Consider the following 22,563-nt stretch of genomic DNA (forward strand, 5'->3'; position numbering starts at 1 on the left):
GTAACAATTAATTTCATCCAATCATATTTATGTTGATGTTGATTTCTGAGTGGACAGGAAGCTGATGGTTTCACTTTTGTTACTTGTAGCCTGGTAGTCTATATTTATTTTACTTTAATCCCAATTTTTTGAAAATTAGGATTATTTCACCAGCTAGAAGGCACAGGGGAAAGTTTTTTAGATGCGCTTTTTGTAGTCAATTTTCTGAACATTGTAGTTTAAACACAGCAGACTCACGTCATTAACCTCCGCCGGCCCGTCGCATTTAATGACGTAGCCTAGTGGAAAATGTGGTCGGATTGTCAGAGCAACGCGATCGCCTTTCCCTAAGTCCTTAATGAATTCTCCTAACATCTTTCCTTAACCTCATGACGTTTTCCCCGGGGTTAAGGTAAAGAGGATAGTTCTTTTACATTCCCGGCAGGCTTACGCAGCCATGGAGTATTGCTACCCTCCATTCATGAGAGCAACCCATCCGGGTACTTTGCCCAAACGATGCCGGCCCCGCCCCTTTCTGGGTGAAATTATTCCATCTAAATGAATTAAAGGAAAAGTTGGGTTCTTTACCGATTTAAACGTTCATGTCTATGTCTATATATATATGTATATATATATCAATGTGCTTCCCGCTGAGGATTGATTTCAGAGACTGATTTCAGTGACTGATTACAAAACTTAATTTGGGAGATGTGAGTTAAAAAGAGGGAAGTCCTCCGTAGCGAAGGCGCGGTAACATTTGTGATTGACACATCGACCATCCAATAGCAATGCAGCTGACGACACTGACTCTATTGTGATTGGTCAGATATTTAGTATATATATTCCCCGGCGTCCGTCGTCTGTCTCTTTCTTTCACGGGACCCTTTAGTTCAAGGTAAGAGTCTTTCGCCTCTCTCTTTTAGAGAATGCTGTTATTGCAATCCAGTGACTTTATGCCACATTTAAGATTAAGCTGTAAACGTCTTTAAACAACCGCTGTTTCTATACCTATGTGTTATTACCTGTTAAACATATCGATGTATCTGAACGTAGCGCGGCCTACCAACATACCGCTAGGTTGCTGTTAGCATGCTAACGCTAGCTGTCGGCCACATGTCGAGCCCACGCTACCGTGGGGAAGAGTTTTGTCTGAAATTTGTTTTTCACCATGTGAATGATTTTTCTCGCAGGTACTACCTTGTCTTTAAACCAGCTGTTAAGCGATCCTTGGAAGCACTGCAAAGATGCCCAGGGAAGACAGGGCCACGTGGAAGTCCAACTATTTCCTGAAAATCATCGTGAGTAAGACTTACGTGTAATGTATGATGCCATTAAAATAATCAACATATAATACTTCATTGTATGATATTCACTGTATTTTATTTTTTTTCTCTTGTAGCAACTCCTGGATGACTATCCAAAATGCTTCATTGTGGGGGCAGACAATGTGGGCTCCAAGCAGATGCAGACCATCCGTCTGTCTCTGCGGGACAAGGCTGTGGTGCTGATGGGTAAAAACACCATGATGCGCAAAGCCATCCGTGGTCATCTGGAGAACAATCCTGCTTTGGAGAAGTGAGTTTAATGTTCGTGATTCAGAGCCATCCGATTCAATTTGTGCAGGATAAGTTACAATGCAGCTGGTTTGGTACTGCTTTGTCGTTCCCCCTGCAAACAATAACTTGTTTCCAGCTATCCCTGTCTGTCTACATCCTTGGACAACCAGGGACGCAAGGTTTCAGACACATATAATGATGAACAAACGTTTGTACCATTGTTGACCTTTTTACGTGTCTTAACAGCTGATGCCGTGATTTCACAGGCTCCTGCCCCACATCAAAGGAAATGTGGGTTTTGTCTTCACCAAGGAAGATCTGGCAGAGGTCAGGGACTTGCTGTTGGCCAACAAGGTAACATCATTTTTCCTCTTACAGTAGCATGAAACATGCATCTACTCTACACATGTAATTGATTCACAAGCGTGCAGATGTAAGCGACTCTATAGACGTCAGATTTCTTCACCTTTGATGTGCAGGATAAGTTACAATGCAGCCTGTGTGGTACTGCTTTGTCGTTCCCCCTGCAAAAAGCAACCTGTTTCCTCGCTATCCCTGTCTGTCAGCATCACTTGACTGCCAGGGACGTATGGTTTCAGACACTGAATAAAAGCTGAATTTCAGCTTGCAACAAATTGTTTATTTTGGATCAAATGAGCCATATTAAACTTGCCTGTATTTAAAATCCCAGGTACCTGCAGCTGCCCGTGCTGGAGCCATCGCCCCTTGTGACGTGACTGTGCCTGCCCAGAACACTGGTCTTGGTCCTGAGAAGACTTCCTTCTTCCAGGCTTTGGGTATCACCACCAAGATCTCTAGGGGAACCATTGAAATATTGGTGAGTCTGAACTGTACAATAGTTTACAGAAAAGGGTTCTCTAATTTAAACAATGAATGTTTGTTTGCATTGGAAATTAATGAGCGCATCTGTCCACAGAGTGACGTCAACCTGATAAAGACTAACGACAAGGTTGGTGCCAGCGAAGCCACGCTGCTCAACATGCTGAACATCTCACCCTTCTCCTATGGACTGAACATCCAGCAGGTGTACGACAACGGCAGTGTATACAGCCCTGAGGTGCTTGACATCACAGAGGAGTCCCTGCATGCCAGATTCCTGGAGGTAAGATGAACGAAGTCTTGAAACATAATTCGTTGCATACCATGTTTGTGATTCTTGAGTATAGTTTGCTCATTACTTTGAAACTTTTGTTTAATTTAGGGTGTGAGGAACATTGCTAGTGTGTGCCTGGAGATTGGCTACCCAACTTTGGCATCTGTGCCCCACACCATCATCAACGGCTACAAGAGAGTCCTGGCTGTCGCAGTTGAGACAGACTATTCCTTCCCCCTGGCAGACAAGGTATGCACATCAAACAAAACCACATTGTCTTACCTGTCCGCATGTTTTGCTTTCAGACAACCCTGTTATGTCCTAATTGTACATGGATGCATATCTCTGCCTTAACCTCATATTTGAGATTATTCTTTTACAAAACCAGCAATCATTTGATTAATGGCTGAACTTTTGTCTTGTACTTGCAGGTCAAGGCCTTCCTGGCTGACCCATCTGCCTTTGCTGCTGTTGCAGCCCCTGCAGCAGCAGCTGAGACTGCTGCACCTGCTGCTGCCAAGGAGGAGGTTAAGGAAGAGTCTGAGGAATCTGATGATGACATGGGCTTCGGTCTGTTCGACTAATACACTTGCAGTGAAATAATACCATGATTCAATAAAAGACATCTCAATGAGTTCATTTGTCTTGTGTTCATCTTCTGATATGAAATGACTGACTGCAGTGTTTACTCTTATGATCAGTGCAATACTTATCACTCATGATGTTAAAGAATACGATTTGTCATAAACGAAGATGGTTCAATATAAAGCTGAGTGAATGTGTTCCGGAAATTCTCACGTCCGTTGGGAAAGATGGAACACTGTCCGGTATGGGTGTGTCTGCTTTCACAATAAAAGCGATAAATGGCGGATGCTATACCATGAACGCCTGAAACAAAATACCGAAGTGCTTCCATGTATAAGGCATCCATAATTTTAATAAAACCTTTGACGGCTGGTCTATATCTAAAGACTTCAGAGATTAAATGTATGCAAGGAAACTCTTGATGTTAATGTTTCAGTAGCGAATCTTTGTCTTTATCGCGCAGTTCAAAGCCAGTGAGCATCTGTCTAAAAATGATTATTTTATACTATACTCGTACTTGCATAATACGCAGGTCCACATGTCGATTGAATGACACAATCACAAATTTAAGTGATATGAGGTGGTATTTTATCAAAGCCTGGTTAAATATGCTTTTATTTTGAAAATAATGGACCGGATGTTTTAGAGTGTAGTTGGGTGTGTTGATGCGTTGAAGCTCCAGGACAAAAGTCCACCATGGCTGAGGTAAGATTTAGTGAGGTTTATTGTTTTTAAGGTTCCCACGTAATTGGACAGCTGATTATTTATTACATGTTAACTGTGGTCTGTTGATATTTGGATAGTATAAAAACGTATCAACATATCCATACCTTATAGTGTCGCCGAGAGATTAGCAAACGTAGGCTAACGCTATCGTCGATGCAGCTGGCTGATCTAATATTATAGATCTAATATCTCATATTGTAAAAACAACCGGGGCAATAACATACCAGCTATGTATCAACATTACATAGACGGTAAATCAAATTAGTTGAGATAGAGGGAAATCAAATGTGGTCGCTGGCGGAGGGCGCCGCTACAGGAAACACCTAACACCAACATCCGGGGAACAGATATCGACACAACATCTGTAACGCTATTTATTTTTATTTTTAGATATTAAGACATGTCACGCTGCTGCCAGGAGACTCCCAGTATATTCCCACTCATCATAATCTTGCACATTTGCACATTTCTGCTAAACGATACCAATCCATCATTGCATCTTTATTAAAAACACATTTAGTTTTTGTTTTGCAGGTTCTATGTTTTATCCTATTTTCTATTTAAGTTCCTTGACATTCCTAGTTTTTAACTTTTTATTCTACTTCTGTGTTTATTGTTCTTGCATCAAAACAACAAGACAAATATATTTTACTGTATGTGTAAACCTACTTAGCACTGAACCCGATTCTGATCTGATTCTAATTCTGAAGTTATTCCCCTAATTGTGTTACTTTTTGTTTAATTTTCAGACCCACAGCTTACAGGATCTCCAGCAGCCTACTGTCTCCTCCAAAGTGTATGTCCAGAGAGACTACAGCTCAGGAACCCTCTCTAAGTTTCAGACAAAGTTCCCCTCTGAACTGGAGTCAAGGGTATTTACAGTGTTTACCTGGATTACCTATTTGGATTGTTGACTGTATGTTAAAAATGTTTTTCACAATGTCTTTTCTGTGGTTTCAGCTTGATAAGCAGCAGTTTGAGGAAACCATCCAGACTCTGAACAATCTGTATGCAGAGGCTGAGAAACTAGGGGGGAAGTCGTATTTAGAGGGCTGTCTTGCTTGTCTAACTGCCTACACAATCTTCCTTTGTATGGAGACACACTACGAAAAGGTAAAACTGATTCAGTGTGGAGTTTATCATCATTTTATATATGTTGTCTCTGGTGAGTTAGACAGATCTTCACATGTCATGATTGTGCTTTACTCTTCATCTGTCTAGGTGTTGAAGAAGATCGGCAGGTACATTAAGGACCAGAATGAGAAGATCTATGCTCCCAGAGGTTTGCTGTTGACCGACCCCATAGAGAGAGGCCTGAGAGTCGTATCCTTCACCTGCCTACATTCATGTACTTACTAAATAGAGTGTAGTCAGTCTGTTAAGGGATTTTCGACATGACTGCATTGACTCACAATGGGCCTCATTCACAAACAGTGTGCACGCACAAATCTGTTTTCTTAAACCGTTAGTATGAACATTCACCACATAAATCTGAGCTTCATAAATATATTTTTACTTGAATGTATTCTTATTCTGCAAACAAAAATAGAACTTCCTCAGACCATGCGTACGCTCAAATGATTGACCAGCTTTCTCCGAAACTGCTAACATAACTCTTAAATGCGTGACGTATTAAAAATACATTCAATCTATATATATATAACTAATTAATTAACTAAATGTATTAAATAAGTATAAAACATATGCCTTTCCATCCTTATATTTCTTTAATCTAAAATCTTTAACCTTTAATTAAATAATTTGCAATCAAGAATATGACTATTTACATATTGAAATGTAACAGTTTTCATTTTATCCTTGACCACTCTCACAATATTGTCATGAAGTATGTGGGCACGCAACTGTCAATTTAGAATGATTCTGATTCACTAACATACACAATGTGTTGAGAAAGAAATTGGCTGGTACACACATGTCATGAAGCCAACTATGATTTTGTGTATGCAATTATTTTATGCGTTAGAGCAGTGGTACGGTGGTACGCGGGCACCCTGTGGTGGTACGCAAAGAAATCTCCACAATATAAAAACAAAACCTGTTCAGCATAAAACGACATTTTTTTTTGTTTTTGTCATACTTATATTATCTGTCTTGTTTCTATTGGGTTGTATTTATATCAAATGTGTTTTCCCCTCTAAATTAATCTAGTTTTTGCAACAAACAACTTTAATCTGCTCAATTTATGCTCACACACAGACATAAACAACAACAGGAGTACACCTCACGTTTTGAAAAGTTCCACTCGATATGCCGTTATGGTTCAGTACTGAATCAACAGCAAGCAGCTGTAGGCCTACATTAACAGATATTCTGTTATTGTTTGGAGTTCAGTACACAATCCGCAGCAAGCAGCTGTACATTTAGGCTACATTTTTATAACGGAGCCAGGAGAAGCTTCAGTTTTTGATGTACTGACAGTGGAACTTGTGCTCCCCCTCCCTCTATCTCTCTCTCTCTTGCTCTGAAGCTGATGTGATTCTGCTCTCTTTTGCCGTCTTAACACTCCGCAGGAGTCGAGAGGGATTTTAAAAAAAAGGCAGTTTTGCTTTGTTGAACGCAGAGACTTATAATACAGAGGCTCTGTTTGCACAGAGCCTGCAGAGCGCGCGCCTGCACTCTCTCACACGCTCTCTCTCTCCCCGCTTCCTCTCACTCTCTCAGGCACGCAGCAATTTTATGAATAAATGAAAAATTTAATTAGAACAGGTCTGAAATATACTTGGGCCCAGGTATCGTGTTTGTGTGGGAAACACTGGAGATTAAATATTCTCAAAGAGGTTGTTGGTATAAAGTTGTCATTTTTATTATGCTGCATTTATTTTTGATTTGGGCAAATGTCAGAGTTGTGTTAGTTTAAGTGCCAGTTCTAGCACTAGCCCTTAGTATTCCTACAGTGTGGCTGCCAACAGTCAATAATAAATAATATTCTTTTTATGAATGAATTAGCCTCTTGCGTGAAATGTGTGTAGAAATAGGCCTACAGTGTATTTTAACATCTACTATAATGGTGGTACTTGGAGAGCCAAATATTTTCAGAAGTGGTACGCAGTTTAAAAAGTTTGAGAACCACTGATCTAGAGGAAAGACATTTCTACGCATATGTTAGTGAATGAGGCTCAATGACACTAATCTACTCACAGTTTTGAGGTTTTTTATTGTCTGTATTTTAGATCAGCCGTAGTTAGCGCAGCGGTAGCTCAGTCTGTAGTCTCTCTTTCCTTTTGTCCCATTGAGATTAAGAACCTCTTTTACAAAGCAGACCTGGCCAAGGTAGTAACTCTGGTTTGGGACCGGAGGGTTTCTTGTTCAAGTTCTGGTTCAGACCAAGTATGGAATTTGAAGTGGTTGAAGTGGAGAAAAGCAAGTTTACTTCCTGAGCTCCCCCTCACTCTGACATTGGTCCATTGTTGTGTATCTATAGGTCCTGTTATTGCTTTTGGGCCATGTGTGTGTAAGTGTGTCTCACAATAACAGAGTTAAAAGTTCAGTTAGATTCACCATGTGATGACGTGGTAGTAAACAGAGGGGTAGAAAAATGTTTAAGATAGAGTCAGTAGTTTTTTCTGCGGGACATTTCTTGGCGGGGATCTGGTGTGTTTCCATTAGCCATTGTCAGCGCACAGATGAGTTTAGCAGATGATTAAGAGATTGGACACGATTCAAACCAGCGAAAATGACAGGCGTGGACTCAGTGTCAAAGCAGAGAAAATATGCTGTTGTTTAAAATAGAATTAAACAATTCTATTGACTCCACCTTTAAGAATGTTCAAGTTAGTAAAGGGTTTTATACATGTCAAAGATGTGAATGAAGCATTATTTTCCTCAACTTGATGTATTTTAGGTGGAAATCACCATCTTTGAAGACAGAAGTATTGGCTCTGGAAGATAAAGACATTTGAGGTATGTTTCTCTTTGATGTACTATTAATGACGAGTCAGGTCGCCTTGAGGTCTGTACAGCTCTAATTTGACTTTTTTTTAAATAATATAAAAATACCAGAATTCTTTGGAGGGATTTAATGCGTATGTCAACAATAACGTTTTTCCTGAAACCTGACTATCTCTGCAAGTCATTTACATGGGTGTCACCTCTGTGACTGGGCTGCATTCAGCTCACAAAATAAAAGCCTTCCTTTAAATTCCCTGTAAAGTTTCAAAGTGCATAGTCCTGGTAGCAGTATTGGTTAGATAGTTCTACACAGTACCAAGACATAGAGGAACCATCCAGAACCACTTCACCACAAAGGAGGCAACATTAAGTTCCACACAGTTGTTGTAAGATAAGCACTAATCATTCGGCTTGTTTATTTACTACCATCCTCTCAAAACAATCAGCCATCAGCTGTGACATTATGACAATCTGTGACGTTGTCAGAAAAGACATCTCAATGAGATTCTTCTTCATATTGAAATCATAGTAGGTGAGGGTGGCGGTGCATTATATTTAAAGGGTTTTCTCCTCTCGTATGTTAACAGAGTGAGGAAAATATGAGGAACACGTTGTGAAGAGTTTGTGGTAGAATTGTTGAATTGCATTGCAAAAGATAAGCTGATGGGTAAATGCAATGATGACACTGGAGCCCTGGTTGTCTGTACCCATAGTAAAGCAGTTTCCTTTCTCTCCTCCTCTCTGTATAGGCTTCTGATTCTGACCAGATACTCTACATCTGAGTGGCAGCACATACCCAGACATCTGCCCCACACGAATGGATGTACATAATGTTGATCTGATCCTTTTCTCTGTTATTTATAAATACTCTACCGTCTGCCTTTCCTTTTAAGTTTATAAAAGTGTCTTTACGTCTTTTTACAAATGCAGTGATATATCAATTATGTCCCAGTTGATCAAGACTTTGTGAATGGTGCCATTGGCCCTCACTTATCAATCTGGTGTAGAAACCAGCGCAGATTTGGGTGTAGAAATCATCGTACGACAAGGTCCACGATGGACCTATGAAACGTGCGTATCTGGCTGATCACGGCGTATGCAAGATCAGGTGTGACGGCTGGAAACAATCGTCATTTAAATACCACGCCCCTATATATTCACAGCTCAGCTGTCCTCGCCCCCAGAGTTTACGGCATGGAGATACTTCATACGGCAAAGAAGAGAAACAAGATATGACCTGAGTGACACCATAACAGAGAAAAGTAAAGAGGAGTAACATTGTGTTGTTTGGCAGTCTAAAATATAGGATTAAAGAGCTTCAGAAGAAATGCGCCTGCATGAAATCTCAACAGGGATGGTTTTAAATATAAAAAATATTTAATTAAAATATTTAAAACTTCAGCGGAGATTTTAATATTTAATTTAACATCCGTGATATGTAACGTACATAATATAGGCTATAATATATATATTTTGTTCTACTTTTAGTTAAAACAACCTGGTCAGACCATACGATCACTACAATATATCCTAGTGTTGCGGGTCTTAAAAGAAGCAGCTCCCGGAGCGGACCGGAGGCCGTACCTCACCAAATAATCCCAGATCGTGGAGCGAGTGGCTTCTTTCATCAATCAGCCTCAATATCAGGCACAAGTTGTACAGGCGAACCTGCATCTGTGTCGGATAACGTCGGCTGCACTGGCAGCTCGCCATTAATGAGACTTTAAACGGATGAATGAAAACCTGAAACGTCCTACAACAAATGAATAAAGTGTTTGATCAAACGCTGTACAATGTGCACTTCTCATCCGATTAGCCTTCTTTCCAAACATAAGAATTTAACACTCACATACAAGGAGGTCCTGACTCCGTCTTACAGCCCCCCGGATTTCTTTATTGGTTATTATGTCACATGTAGTCTCTGGCCTATGTGCGTCTGCTGTGCGCAATTACGCATGTGGCACATCAGCGTATTTATTATTTTAATCTCCGGACATACCGATTAGTTACGATCTAATGTTAATGTTCTGAATTCTTAAATATTTCATATTTCAGAAGCTAAAAGTTGTATTTAGTATCTCTAGAAGTTTTTCTGTCCTTTTGAAGTAACTGTTTGTAGTTTTTCTGTTTTAATTTGTCTCAGTATTTTCTGCAGTGGTATTCCTTGTACATGAACGTTTAACATGTATTTATCAAAAGCAGCCTCTGTAATTTTTAATCTTTAAAGTAAATCGATTAAACAAACAAAAATTCATCAAATAAAACACACAACTAAAGAAATCACCTGACAGCTCGCGCTGCTCAACATTATTTAAAAAGCGATGTAGTCTACAGAGATCGTTTGAGGTGGAGCGTAATATAAAATACATTTGAGATATCTTATCTAACAGTAAATCTGTGAACCTCTATCTGTCCGTCTTAACAAGCACTGTTATAGTATGTTCTAATTATTCTCTGACACAGACAGATTTGCTGCACTGCAAGTCCACACTGAGTTGAAAAAGTGCGTACACGAACTGAGACCTGGTGTGAGATTTGAGCGTACCCTCTGCTCACGTCCAAATTGATAAGTGCCGAACTTTGCGTGGAAATGACCGTACACCCATTTTTCTGCCGTACATGTGTTTGATAAGTGAGGACCAGTGTGTTTAAGGGTACTCTCTGACCATGTTTAATATGAGTGATTGGACTTTTCTCTTTTTGCAAATGATATAAAGTCAATCTGTAGTCGCCAAGAAATGTACGTGGAATATGTTGGGATGGGGTTAGCACAGTCTGTAAACAGTGATTATGTTCTGGGCAGTGCAGGTATTAACATTAAGAGGTTGTAGCCTTCATTGAGGCAAATGTTATCTTACCTGTGAATGAATGTGACTTGTTGGGGGGGGGGGGGGTTGGTAACTTTTTGGTTGCAGTTTTTGGTAACTTCAAAGATGGAGCATGTTTATTATATTATCACAAATAAATGGCATGGCTGTGCACTACATCTCACCAATCATGTAACAGCCCTGTGTTATATTTCTCATATTAATCACTGTCTTTATCGTGAATGTCATTCCCTTTCCATCATCACTAAACACCACAGAAACCTTAAACTCTCTGAACTCCACTGAGAATTGAGAAAGAGTGCAGTTGATACAAATTATGTACTTTCTTACATGTGTAATACTGTTTTCTCTGATTAAATAACCCTTTTCTTTTAAATCTCTATGTGTATGTTTCACATCAATATCAGAGTGCATAAGGCAATGAAAGAATGTCATATTGTAACATGCATGGGCCCCAAAAATTACATTAAAAGAAGAAAACTTCATAAACATATAACTTAGACATTTGTTTTTTTCTGTTTAGTTTGTGCTTTGCCAAGAATTTCAAGGAGGTCCGCGGGCATGTCCAGGCTTTTGACTGGTGTGGCCCAACTGGGGCTCTGACTTATTCAGGGTTGGCCTGAACTTTGCGTGCACACGAGTGAGTGAATGAATGTGATGACTCTGTCTATGCTCATCAACAACTTTAACTAATTACATTCATCTTATATGAGTGGCAACATAAATAATGATTAACTGTTAACTCTTTAAGGCCTCAAAAAGATAAAAACCAAAGTCACTTTTTAATGCTTAAACATTGCAAGCAAATTCCAGTACGAATAAGGTTTTTTTCATTTATTTCTCAAAACAGTGCTCAATCAATATGCAGGAGTTTGCTTTCAATTCTGTATGAACTCTTCTTTTTCTTCTACTCCTGTAACACATTATTGCCATATTTCATTCAGAGTCAGTCAGCTCGTCCTACATTGTTCAAATTAAATGTCTTTAATTATATATATATATATATATATATATATATATATATATATATATAGTATATATAGTATATTTCTAAAAAATCAACCCTGTCTCACTTGAAAAAAAAAATGATGAAGCATCCTTAATTCTCTTCCTCACATCCCTAGTCTTTGTATTCCTTACATCCCTTTTCTCCCTATCTAAAGTGTATGTAATGCAAATGGTGATATGGTGTTCTATAGTTTCCAGTGTCTGACTGCTCTCGGAAACCAATTTCTCTCTTACAGAACTGTCTGTGAAGTATTTATTTCTTCAACCCAGAAGATTTAAACACAAGTCTCGCCTCTAACAACGCAAATAGCCAATTAAGGATTTCTGGGTAGCACCCGGAGTGGACAAATCAGATTTCATGGGTGTCCCACAGTGTCCCATTACAACCCCTGCACCATAGGCTGTAAATATTACATTAGGTTATGCCCTGCACACACCCCTGGGGGAGGTCGCTTTTATTTTGAAAAGAATCACACCGGATATGAGCAAATTCCAAAATAGCCGTTTGCTTCCTGAGCTTCCGGAGGCTTAAAAAAAACAGCTAGCTAGCATCTTTAACAGTGTGTTTCTACTGAGTTTGATAGAAGCTACCTGAGCTACCATGGACACAGCATCACATTGAACTACCTTACGTTAAAGTAGGACACTTTAACGGTAAACCAGCCCAGATTAGCACAGGTTAGCAAACATCTGGTAGACCGACGTGTTACCTGTCGCACGTAAACGAGTACTGAAGCCTGTTAGCTTTGTTTTAAAGTTAGTAATGTTTGGTGTAACATTATGTCAGGGAATAAAAAAAACATAGCTTTCATTTCAAATGTACTTTAACTTAGGAAGATATATTAATTTTGCCTAGTTTTATTAACTATGGTTGCTTAACTAGCCGGTCATACTGTACTATTTGTAATGAGCTTGTGCTGTATCATAGGCTATACATATCAAGTGATGGACATGTTTTGCCACTGAAGCTAAATTAAGAAGATAATTTGATATTTGTCCGAACATTGTCCTCCTCAGGACCCGTTCCCATCTGTCCAACCTGCCGTTTCCTTGTTTCGATGGCATTTTACCGTTTTTCCATAAAGGAGCAGTGTGAATTTGTGCATCATGTCAAAGAAGATGTGGGAATATACGAAGAGAAGAGCGACCGTAAAAGGTATAGTTTACACCTCTAAACTAATAACAACAGTAATGTGTTAGCCTTTTATGTGTGTGTACTATGTTTTTTTTTTTATTTGGTTAGGCAAAGTGTGTTTAAATCATTTGTGCATCTCTCTTCTACCTTCCTTTAGTTAGACAAACACCCCCTAGAAATATTCTCATCAGGGTATCATTATGGCCCTCTCTATTTAACAAAGTCTGTACCTGTGATATAGTTACTTTTCCATCTCTTCGGGAACAAAGATGATTGATTTTCTGATGGTGTTAGGACGTTCAGTGATCTTGCTGTGGACACAACTCCTCCAGTTTCTGCAAAGCTTCATTTAGTTCTTTGAGGGTTGCCATGATTTGAAACTGAAAAAGCTCCTCTTTGCCCAGAACAACAGTTCGACTTGTGACATTTTCTAATAGTTCTGGTGTTATGTTGATGACTATCACAATGCTACATCATAAGCAATGATTCCCTGGAAGCTTGAGACCCCGACATGTTTGTAACATGTAGGTGACAGTTGATTTACTTGACGACCCTCTGATGACGAGATCAGAAGCACCTGAGTGAGGGTCATCTGAACTCGTGCTTTACTGCAGTGTGAGTTACTGCCACACATTTGCTTACATGTACTTCTGATATAGAAATGGTGCATGCTATCATATACTTCTTTATTTCACACATCATATCATGTCTTGTGCTTTTAGATATTTTAGTCTACGACTTTTGAACTCAATGATAAAGTCACCTTAATGCTGAAACAAAGTGTGGACTATCTAAAACTTTCTTTAAAACCTTTAAAGTAAAATATGCTCTTATTTTCTTTCTGTGCTGTAACACCTTTTGTGTCTCTACCCAGGGTCCTCCTGTTCCCCCCTCTACCCAGCAGACTACGGTACCTGATCCACCAGACCATTGAGGACCTGCCTCACCTGACTACCTTCTCAGTAGGAGACAGCTGGTGTCGTCAGGTTGTGGTCTGCTATTCTGAGCTCAGGTACCAAACAAAAATATGTCACTGAATTTTCAAACGTTTGACCCTTTAAAAGCAACGAAATACTGTTGAGTTGTATTGAAACACTTGATGCTACAGTTCTTTATATTATAAAGTTAAGACTCAAATTTATCAGCACTATTTTGAGATGATTTTTTTGGGGTATTTTGTGCATTTATTGTAGAGATAGGACAGTGGATAGAGTTGGAAATCAGGGAGAGAGAGAGTTTGAAATGACATGCAGGAAAGGAGCCACATGTCGGATTCGAACCTTGGCCGCCCGATTGGACGACTATTACCTCCGTACATGGGGTGCGCGCACTAACCACTGAACCACCAGCGCCCCTGTCAGCAAACTATTTAAACTTCTTGCAAATTCAAAGTTGGTTTTGATGCATATGTTGGTGAACAATCAGATATATTATCCAGAGATAATGATCAATCAATCAGTCATTACTTGTATAGCGCCAATTTAAGTGTGTGTTATCTCGGGTGCTTTACAAAATAGCAGGTAAAAGAGCATACTCGTTGTTAAGAGAAATGGGGACATAAGAGATGTGATAAGACGCAGGAAGGATTTCTTCTTTGTATTCCTTGAGTTCCTGTTGTTCACACCTCCTCGCTGCTGAGGTGGAGGTCGGTGCAGGCTGTGCATGACTGAGGGCGGCGGTGGTTGTGGAGACGACAAAGTGGGATGGTAGAGGCTGGGCGTAACGGAAGTTGGGTAGTAGTAGTGCCCGATCACCTCACTGAAGATAATGATGATGATAATCTTATCATTTACAATTTTTATTGAAAAAAGAAGTCTTCTGTATTTGATGTGCAATGACCATCCTGGACACAGTGCTTGGTATTTGAACTTTCTCATTTTAGATTTGATGTGTTCTGTTTAAGATTTTTCTTGTCTAATCTTCTAAATCACAGTTTAAATGAAGATCTTTTTGTGGAACACTTTTATTAGTTGTTCATTGTAAAAACATTGATATTTTCCTGTAGGCTTGAGGGGGAGGAAAAAAGTGACCCAGAAGGCAACACCTTCTGGGTCACGAGCACACCGCGAAGCAAAGCATCGAAGAGGCCAGACAAACCACTTTACATGCCAAGAGCAGTTCGCCAGAGACTGTCCTTACAAAACTCCCAGATACCCTCAGGAGACCAAGAGTTACCTGTGCCAGCTTCAAGTAGCTATAGCTGCATCAGCAGCTCACCTGACTCTTGTTCCAGGCCTGAAACTACAGAAAACACCATGTCCTCCCCCACAGCCAGTCAGGAAACGGCCCCCAGTGCATCAGACAGTAACCTCAGTCATGTTTCTGACAGCTCAGAGCTTTGTCCTCAGATTCTGCAGACGCCTCATGACGCTGAGCCCCTCGTATGGGGCCAGACTGTGGCCTGCTTTGCTGACATGACTCTGGAGGAGGATGAGGACACTGAAGATCTTGCTAGTTTGGTATGATCATAGAGTTATTGTCCACAGCTCTGTGCTGAAGTGTTTTTGGATTAACATTCATATTTCATTTTCTCTCTCTTTTTTTATGTGGGCCATAGATCAAGGCACGTATAAAAGAGCCTGAAGCTTTTTCCATTGAGCATGTTCACAACGACTACTGCTTGTTTGAGACCGTGTATATAAACCCGGATGAGTTTCGCCATGTGATCGAGATTTACAACTTCCCTCATGTGTTCGAAACAGATGACCTCCTGGATGCTTTCGCTGAGTATAGGTAAGTTTAGAGCCTGAACCTGTTAGCCAGCTGTCAGTTTGTGTCTGCGTAGCGAATGTGTGTGATTAACACTTTACATCTGTGGCTTTAAGCAAAACCCTAATGAATATCCTATCTAGATGATCTCAGACAGGTGGTCTAGTTACTAATGACTCCCCTGTCTGTCACAGTGATGGTGGAATGAAGATCAAGAGGATAGATAAAACACATGCCCTGGGGGTTTTCTCCAGTGAGTCAGCAGGTAAAAAGACTCACTACAGTGCACAGATTGAGGTTAAATAATGAATGACTGTGCTCACATATAGCGATGTCTTCTACAGCACTTCATGCCCTCTCCATCTCCCATCCGCGGCTAAAGACAAGAGCTCTGTCTGAAGGGAGTAGAAAAGCCAAAGGCAAAGCCTTTCGACATGCAGGTAGAGAATCTACTTCACTTATTTGACATGTAATGCTTGATGTAGTGAAGAACGTTTATCTTAAGGAGTAATATCTTTGTTAGTATTTAGGAGCCTTTCTGGGGTTTCTGTGAATAATTAAGTTTTAGCACTGGAGGATTTGGATCAAATGGTTGTGGGCGTGCTGTCTTCCAGAGCTTATCCAGCCAGTGAAGGAACGTCCCAGGACAGACTCTGCTGTTGCACAGCGGATGGTGAGCAGAGCCTTGGGGCTGCAGGGACGCAGCAGAGTGCAGAGATACTGAAGTATCGGCTAATGCAGGTGAACACGACTAACCAAAGTTCAAATAAAGTTATAAGCATTTTAAATCAACACACTATTGAATTTAAAAAGAAACCAGGGAAGGTCAAATCTGACATTGTTAGAGATGTGGTGATGGTTCAACTATAACTATTATCGCTGTTTGCTGATGATCTGAGGATGACACATAACACATGTATCAGCTAACAGAATGTGAAACACCATTTACTGTAGTATTCGGTACATTTCTATCATGTCGCTGCTATGTGTCTCATGACTTTTGGTCTTTGTTTCACTTCTACCCTGGAACATTAAGACTCAACATCATAAATGGGATCTGCTTTGACCATTTTTTTATTTTTAAAAAAATGTAATACTTTCCCACATTCACCCATGCATACAAAATAAAACAGTCAGGCAGCAAGCAAGTAACAAGTACCCTTTCAAAATTAAGGACTCTTGAATTTGCTCCATTAAAAACAAACTAATTTACAAAACAATGAGGAGGCATATTCACATACATTTGTGGCTTTTACAGAACAACCACACTATAATCATAGTCCCTGATGGTAATGATGTAACAACACTGAGGAAGAAGCTGACTGGATGTACAAAAAATGTTACCAAGGAAACCAAGAATGAAAGATTTTAATAAATAAAAGATTTAGCAAAGTGAAGCTCAAGTTTGTGGGACACGAAATCTTTGGAATAGAAGCACCTTCCCACTCAGCTCAATTTTGACAATTTATGACTGAAAATTATAATTAGGAACCAATCCAACCAGCACTTGTGATAGATATCTCTAATGCATTCACCACTCTAGGCCCTCTGACAGGTATGATAAAATGAATCCAGCTTCTGGTATCCCATATTACAGTTTGGGTTTCAATTCATCACCATTAATAGTTTAATACAGAATTATAAACAAAGGAGGTTTTGTTTTTTCTCAAATTATAGCTCGTATAATGAAGATTATACTGTCTTTGTTTTCAGTTTATAGTTCTAATCTTGTGGCAGAATTAAGGAAAAACATAAAATGCAGTCTGTTGTAGCACCAAAATTCAGGAGAAGACTATTTGCATCAATCAAAAGAAAATTATGAGGGTGGTTTTTGGTTTGAGATTCTTCCCAGACTCCTTGCACTATGGCTTTGAAGGCAACTTTTAACATCATTAATAGAATAAGTTATGTGGTTGCTACCTGTCTCTCCTGATAAGCACCATATCAAAACCTTAATTTCACTGACAACAAGGGCATGAAGCAGTGAAGAGATAAGAACACTTTGGTAAAGCTGAATGTAGTCGATCCAGTAAGCAAGCACTTTGTTTTCCCATTTAGTCATTGTCCATTGTACCGGTTAAGCCCTGAGCCCAACAACAATCCAGCACCGCTCCTCTAGTGGTTGTCAAATATTCATATTCACTCCCCTAATATCCGTCCGCGCTGTCCATCTTCGGTCTACTTGCGTGAAAGCTGATTGGTCAGCAATCCAGGGAACATGTCATCTATGTCTGAACCCAGTGAGCCACCTGTGGAGTTGGACGGGGAAATAAAGATGAAAACGACAGCGATACTTTGTTTCACAACACAAATCAAATGCTGAAGCAGCTGATCAGAAATCAAAATTTAGAGACGGTGCCAATCCCTTTTTGATCTGTCAACATCGTAACATCTGAACAAGAAGTTCTGACAGTATCCAGGGCTGGAAATCCTTCCACGTTTCTATCATTTCTAATAGCAAATTTATTTCCTTTACCCGTAAGTGTTCTCTTAGTCAGCCCAACTTTTTGTTTCTAAAAGTGAAATGTAACTTTCAGATTTGCCTCCAACAGTCTTTCTTTTTTCTACTCAGGGATCCAGTAGAGGTCTGCCTCCCTAACACTCTAACTCTGAAGAGGCTCCAGAGTGTGAAGAGAGTGACTATAACTGATAGGTGAGCCCCATCCTGGTGAAGTCTAAGATCTCGATCTGAACACTAAATCACTACAGCCTCAAAGATGCAGCTTGTCCCCAACACCTTTGGAAACTCAAAATGTGATTCCTATCACTTTTTATAAAACGATGGTGCACAAGTGTTACATCAGTAAATATATCTCTGATATCATTGGATAAAATCAGAGTCCATAGCTTATTCTGATCTGATTGGATAACGTGTTGCCTTGAAAGTGAAGGGTGTATCAAGGGTGTTCCAGAAAGAGGTTTTTGTTTCCTCTTTGCCAAAGTGATGTAGGATTGATATAGTAAATCTATACAAGCAGTTGTTCATTCACATCATTGTGTAAGATTTAGGGTTTCTTATGGCACTGATGGATTTAATAGTTATTCAAATGTTTATTAGTTCAAAACCTAAAAACAAGAATAGTTGTGTTTTGGGTCAGTTTAAAGAAGCCTTTGTACCTAGTGGGTCCTCCTAAACAGAGAACATTTTTCTGCACTTTAATGTACTTACAGAAGCCCAAAAGGGACAAATCTAGCTCAGCAGGTGGTCTTTGTGGTTCTTTGTTAGGTATTAGAGGAGTTGTTGCCTTCTGCAACCACTAGATGTCACTAAATCCTACAGACTGGTTCTTAGTTTGTAATTCTTTTAAAGATTGATTCTCAGGACTTGGTTAAAGATGTTTGATCACACTGTGTGCTGGAGTCACGCCCTGATTTTATAGGAAGGAAACGACTCCAATTCATAAATGTAAGCTAGTTTAATTAACAGAATCAGATCTGTTACTAAGGTAAGACAGTGTTTCACATTAATGTTATACTGGACTCAATAGTTATTTTCTAATTTTGTAGTTCATTTTAAAGATTCTTATTTTTTGTAAACATGTTCTAAGATGTTAAATTATTTTTCAAATGTTTTTTTTTGTGTGTCACACAATTAACTCGGCATTGTTTCCTTAGAGGCAGAATGTTTGGTGTCTTTCTCCTCATTACAAATTTAACCGTTTTTGACTAACTAAAGTTTGTGTTTTGGACGCCTACAGTATGAATCTGTTCCTATACTCGCTTTTGTTTCGCTGTCATTGACTTAACACAAGTCTTACCTCTAAGTTCTTCATGCAGAGGTAAGACTCTGAAGGGACAACGCTATTCAGAGAGAATTCTATACTTTGTTATCTAGCAGAAAATGTAAACTGTTTAATTTTGTCACACTGAAATAGGATGTTTACATGTTATGCTCTTATGTACGTGTGCCTGATGTGAGAGTGACAGGACAGTTTTGCGTCCAATATTGTAGAATTGAACTGCATTTATTGAAGAGTTTCAGGAAAAAGAAGTGTGGATCATAGAAATAAATGTGGAACTGTTCCGTTGAAACGTTTATTTTAAACTTGATTAATTGTGTGAATAAAGTTTCAGAGTTGTTCAGTTGTTATGAAGGTCTACAGCAGTCAGTAATGTGTTAGGAGAGTAGGGACATTCTGTATCTTTTTGACTCTTATTTAGAACAAAACCTTTACAAATATCAGTTTACAAAGTGTCAACTGTGACTCACTTTACACATATTTACACTCAAATGTATCCAGTGACTAGAATCAAAACAACCCAATATAAAGGGGACAAACAAAAGTCATATTTAACATTTGATTTGAAGTTCTTTATCATCAAGCTATGTATGTTTCTGTCAGATTTAGATCATTTTCAGGTAAAGTTCTCACCTATATGACAGTTGAATGTCCATATCCGATGTCCATCGTACCGGGAGCGGCACTTCATAATGTTGTTGGAGTAATCTGATTCTGCCACTTCATAATTCGGGTTTATCACAATCTGGAGGAATCAAAAATGTTTGTCAAACATCTGAGAGCAACACTCTTATTTCATTTACACATAACGCACAAGCAGAACTATAGAGTTAGTAATAGAAGTTCAGATTTAACTGGTAGTGAGTTTTAAATGACACAACTAATAGAGATATTTTTTTTTTTGGCTATGTCTTCCAATCTGGTGCTTGTAAATTTAGTGTCTGTCCTTCCACAACCCCTGCTCTCTTATTTATATCTCAGTAAGAGTGTGCTTAGGCTGAATGCCAAACTCGAGCAGATGCAGAGACGTGGAAAGTTGAGGTATATGTTTGGTCTGTAAATCTAAGCTGGCTGGAGATGAGACGATCTTTCCAGCACAGATGTCGTAGATCTACTAGGTGTAGACTGGCAGACAAGATGTCTTACCTGCAAGATGTAGTCTCCTGGCTTGATGTCTGTGATGTCAATCCACTGACAGTCGATGTCGTGTCTGTAGGTATCCCAGCAGCCCACCGTGATGCCCTGCGCTCCAAAGTTTTCACATTTATACCTCTTCTGGATACCTGGTGGTAACATTCCACATCGTTGTGAATATTTTGGATGAGACTGATTTATTTATGTTTTTACTTTAAGAAAGGAACTAGAATAGGACTACACGAAGCACAGTATGTTCTAAAAAATAAATAAACCAGGAAGTAAGAAAGGTGTCTTTACCTTCTTCACAATATGTGTCCTCTAGACAGAAGCTGGCCTTGTGACCCTCGGCCACTTGGGTGCCGTTTAGACTCAGCAGGTCATAGTGGGTGAAAACCTCCATGCTGTGGTAATGTCTGGATTTAATAAGGGAAAGAAAACCATGATCTTCAAACATCGTATATATTTATAACGATAATTAGAAGCTTCATAATAACTGACATGCACTTATCCATGACAACAGCCCAGACAGCATTTAAAGACTAAAGCAGGAATAAGCCTGAAAGTCGGAGGAATGCAGGAATTTAAAGGAAACTAGATTGTTCATTTATTGGATACCATCATTTATTTGCATCCCTCCAAAGAAAAACACAAGTTAATTGTGAAAATGACAAACAACAGTGTGGTGCTGAGGGAGAGTGTAACGTTCTTCAAAAGCTTTCAAAATGTCAGCTATCAGTGTTTTTCCTGCACTAATAATAAGTATGATGTTTCAGCGCTATACTAAAAGTGGGTTACTTGATTCCAGGTCGAATTCATGGATATAAAAACATATTTTCATACAGTCTATATATAAAAGCAGAAGCAAACTAAAGACAGTTTAACTGCAGTCTCACCTGTGACACTCGTGCCAGATCCAGGAGTGATGAGCGGCGCGCGGCCTGAAGTCTGACTGTCCATTGTTGTGGATCTGGGAGGAGAAGCGTAGGAGGCGGCGGTAAGAGCTGGGGTCGGCTTCGTCTGCGCTGGTGGACAGACAGTGCTCCTCCTGGGCACACGCCAGGGCGTACAGTGGTCTGTCCTCCAGGTAGGTGGTCTGCTCCACAACCTGGGCATTGAGGACCAGGTCTGGGGCCGCTGGGAGGGAGAGAAAACAAGAAATGTGGTGGTTAGAAACAAAATGAATCAGCAAACTTTAAAGTTTTCAAAGTAGCGGAATAGCACCAGGTCCTCTCTGGCCTATTCACACAAAACACCAGAAACCTGGAAGTGGAGAAACTAATGTAACTCGTGCATAATTCATTTGATCATATACACGCTTTTCATAATGTGACTTCTCTAAATGTCTTTATTGAAAAATTAAAAGACTCTTAAAGTACACAGGGATTGTATCTTAAAGCTTCTTACTCTGAGTACAAGAGACCCCAGCAGCGAAGCGTCCCCCTCCTTTCTTACAGTTGACGTGTTTCCCATGATGTAGACACTGATCCAGAGTCAGCTCTGTCCCTGAACACCTCACTCCGCTCATCACAATGGCATCAGCTGTGGGATCTCCTGCCCAGTACCAAGTTTCCTGATAAAAGAGAAGCAGAGTTACCAAATATGAGTGAGATGAAGCCCATCGACCAAATGCATCTGAGCGGATTCAGACAGAACTGTAACTGTAGAGAAAAAGTGTAAATGCATTGTAGAGAACTCCACAATTAAAAAAAAAAGAAATCACAGCATTATTTCAACCTTTTCTTTTAGAACTGTTTCGATCGCTATTACATTACTCCCATCCTTTAATGCAAAGAGCTGATGGGTTTAACATTTCAAGCTGTGGGATATGCAGGGCCTGTCTGTTGCTCTCTTCATTATTCTTATTGATCTGTGGGTTTCCCAGGTCATGTCACTTTTTCCTTTCAGGTCTGAAGACTAGCCAAGACTTCAGGGCAGCCGAGTGATCGAGTCCAAGTTGAGTCTCGTTAAATAGGGAGATTGATATCACTTGGATGTTGGTAGGGAACGTATAGATCCAGCAGCTGGCAAGTTTTGTTTAAAATGTTTGAAAATGTGATTTGTTCTGCTTTGTAAGGTCATAACCCAAACTAATAAGTTCAACGTCTTTGATCAGTTTAATCCCGCAATGTCTTCAGTT

At 39.6% G+C, this 22,563-nt stretch overlaps 4 protein-coding genes across 6 annotated transcripts in view; 3 read left to right on the forward strand and 1 right to left on the reverse strand.

The window, feature by feature from the left end:
- The first annotated feature begins 759 nt into the window (after nucleotides 1-759).
- rplp0 (ribosomal protein, large, P0) lies at nucleotides 760-3,284 on the forward strand. The gene is made up of 8 exons (XM_020633908.3): nucleotides 760-874; nucleotides 1,170-1,277; nucleotides 1,379-1,554; nucleotides 1,802-1,889; nucleotides 2,227-2,373; nucleotides 2,473-2,658; nucleotides 2,758-2,898; nucleotides 3,081-3,284. Exons 2-8 carry the CDS (start codon nucleotides 1,224-1,226, stop codon nucleotides 3,231-3,233), a joined length of 945 nt encoding a protein of 314 aa, XP_020489564.1. The 5' UTR covers nucleotides 760-874; nucleotides 1,170-1,223; the 3' UTR covers nucleotides 3,234-3,284.
- A 571-nt stretch (nucleotides 3,285-3,855) lies between these two features.
- Nucleotides 3,856-11,073, forward strand: golga7 (golgin A7). Its single transcript, XM_020633771.3, has 6 exons — nucleotides 3,856-3,939; nucleotides 4,710-4,832; nucleotides 4,921-5,073; nucleotides 5,182-5,283; nucleotides 7,823-7,881; nucleotides 8,619-11,073. The coding sequence occupies exons 1-5, from the start codon at nucleotides 3,931-3,933 to the stop codon at nucleotides 7,868-7,870; spliced, it is 435 nt and encodes a 144-aa protein (XP_020489427.1). The 5' UTR covers nucleotides 3,856-3,930; the 3' UTR covers nucleotides 7,871-7,881; nucleotides 8,619-11,073.
- Nucleotides 11,074-12,199: 1,126 nt separating this feature from the next.
- Nucleotides 12,200-19,639, forward strand: r3hcc1 (R3H domain and coiled-coil containing 1). 3 transcript variants are annotated; one of them, XM_020633827.3, is made up of 9 exons: nucleotides 12,200-12,359; nucleotides 12,723-12,861; nucleotides 13,715-13,852; nucleotides 14,846-15,299; nucleotides 15,398-15,573; nucleotides 15,744-15,814; nucleotides 15,894-15,989; nucleotides 16,164-16,290; nucleotides 18,122-19,639. In XM_020633827.3, the coding sequence occupies exons 2-8, from the start codon at nucleotides 12,764-12,766 to the stop codon at nucleotides 16,271-16,273; spliced, it is 1,143 nt and encodes a 380-aa protein (XP_020489483.3). In that variant the 5' UTR covers nucleotides 12,200-12,359; nucleotides 12,723-12,763; the 3' UTR covers nucleotides 16,274-16,290; nucleotides 18,122-19,639. The 3 variants fall into 3 exon arrangements, with proteins under 3 accessions (XP_020489483.3, XP_065811109.1, XP_065811111.1); XM_065955037.1 differs by having other exon boundaries at nucleotides 12,201-12,383; XM_065955039.1 differs by having other exon boundaries at nucleotides 12,205-12,343.
- loxl2a (lysyl oxidase-like 2a) overlaps nucleotides 16,606-22,563 on the reverse strand; it is a 29,590-nt gene continuing 23,632 nt past the window's right edge. The window contains exons 9-14 of the mRNA XM_020633826.3: nucleotides 21,831-21,996; nucleotides 21,320-21,560; nucleotides 20,724-20,839; nucleotides 20,436-20,572; nucleotides 19,923-20,034; nucleotides 16,606-17,798 (exon numbers count right to left, since the gene is read on the reverse strand). Of these exons, the coding sequence (XP_020489482.2) occupies nucleotides 17,728-17,798; nucleotides 19,923-20,034; nucleotides 20,436-20,572; nucleotides 20,724-20,839; nucleotides 21,320-21,560; nucleotides 21,831-21,996 (843 nt within the window). The 3' untranslated portion in view covers nucleotides 16,606-17,727. The remainder of the gene's footprint in view (nucleotides 17,799-19,922; nucleotides 20,035-20,435; nucleotides 20,573-20,723; nucleotides 20,840-21,319; nucleotides 21,561-21,830; nucleotides 21,997-22,563) is intronic.

This window comes from Labrus bergylta, chromosome 5 (genome assembly GCF_963930695.1).
Source record: "Labrus bergylta chromosome 5, fLabBer1.1, whole genome shotgun sequence".
Lineage (NCBI taxonomy): Eukaryota > Metazoa > Chordata > Actinopteri > Labriformes > Labridae > Labrus > Labrus bergylta.

Excerpts from the sequence above, each read along its gene's own strand:
- rplp0 (XM_020633908.3), top strand. The coding sequence starts at position 1,224 with ATGCCCAGGGAAGACAGGGCCACGTGGAAGTCCAACTATTTCCTGAAA. Across the intron at positions 1,278-1,378 it reads ACTATTTCCTGAAAATCATC|CAACTCCTGGATGACTATCC; the intron begins GTGAGTAAGACT and ends TTTCTCTTGTAG. Across the intron at positions 2,374-2,472 it reads GGGGAACCATTGAAATATTG|AGTGACGTCAACCTGATAAA; the intron begins GTGAGTCTGAAC and ends ATCTGTCCACAG.
- golga7 (XM_020633771.3), top strand. Across the intron at positions 4,833-4,920 it reads CCTCTGAACTGGAGTCAAGG|CTTGATAAGCAGCAGTTTGA; the intron begins GTATTTACAGTG and ends CTGTGGTTTCAG. Across the intron at positions 5,074-5,181 it reads TGGAGACACACTACGAAAAG|GTGTTGAAGAAGATCGGCAG; the intron begins GTAAAACTGATT and ends TCATCTGTCTAG.
- r3hcc1 (XM_020633827.3), top strand. The coding sequence starts at position 12,764 with ATGGCATTTTACCGTTTTTCCATAAAGGAGCAGTGTGAATTTGTGCAT. Across the intron at positions 13,853-14,845 it reads GTCTGCTATTCTGAGCTCAG|GCTTGAGGGGGAGGAAAAAA; the intron begins GTACCAAACAAA and ends ATTTTCCTGTAG. Across the intron at positions 15,574-15,743 it reads GATGCTTTCGCTGAGTATAG|TGATGGTGGAATGAAGATCA; the intron begins GTAAGTTTAGAG and ends TGTCTGTCACAG.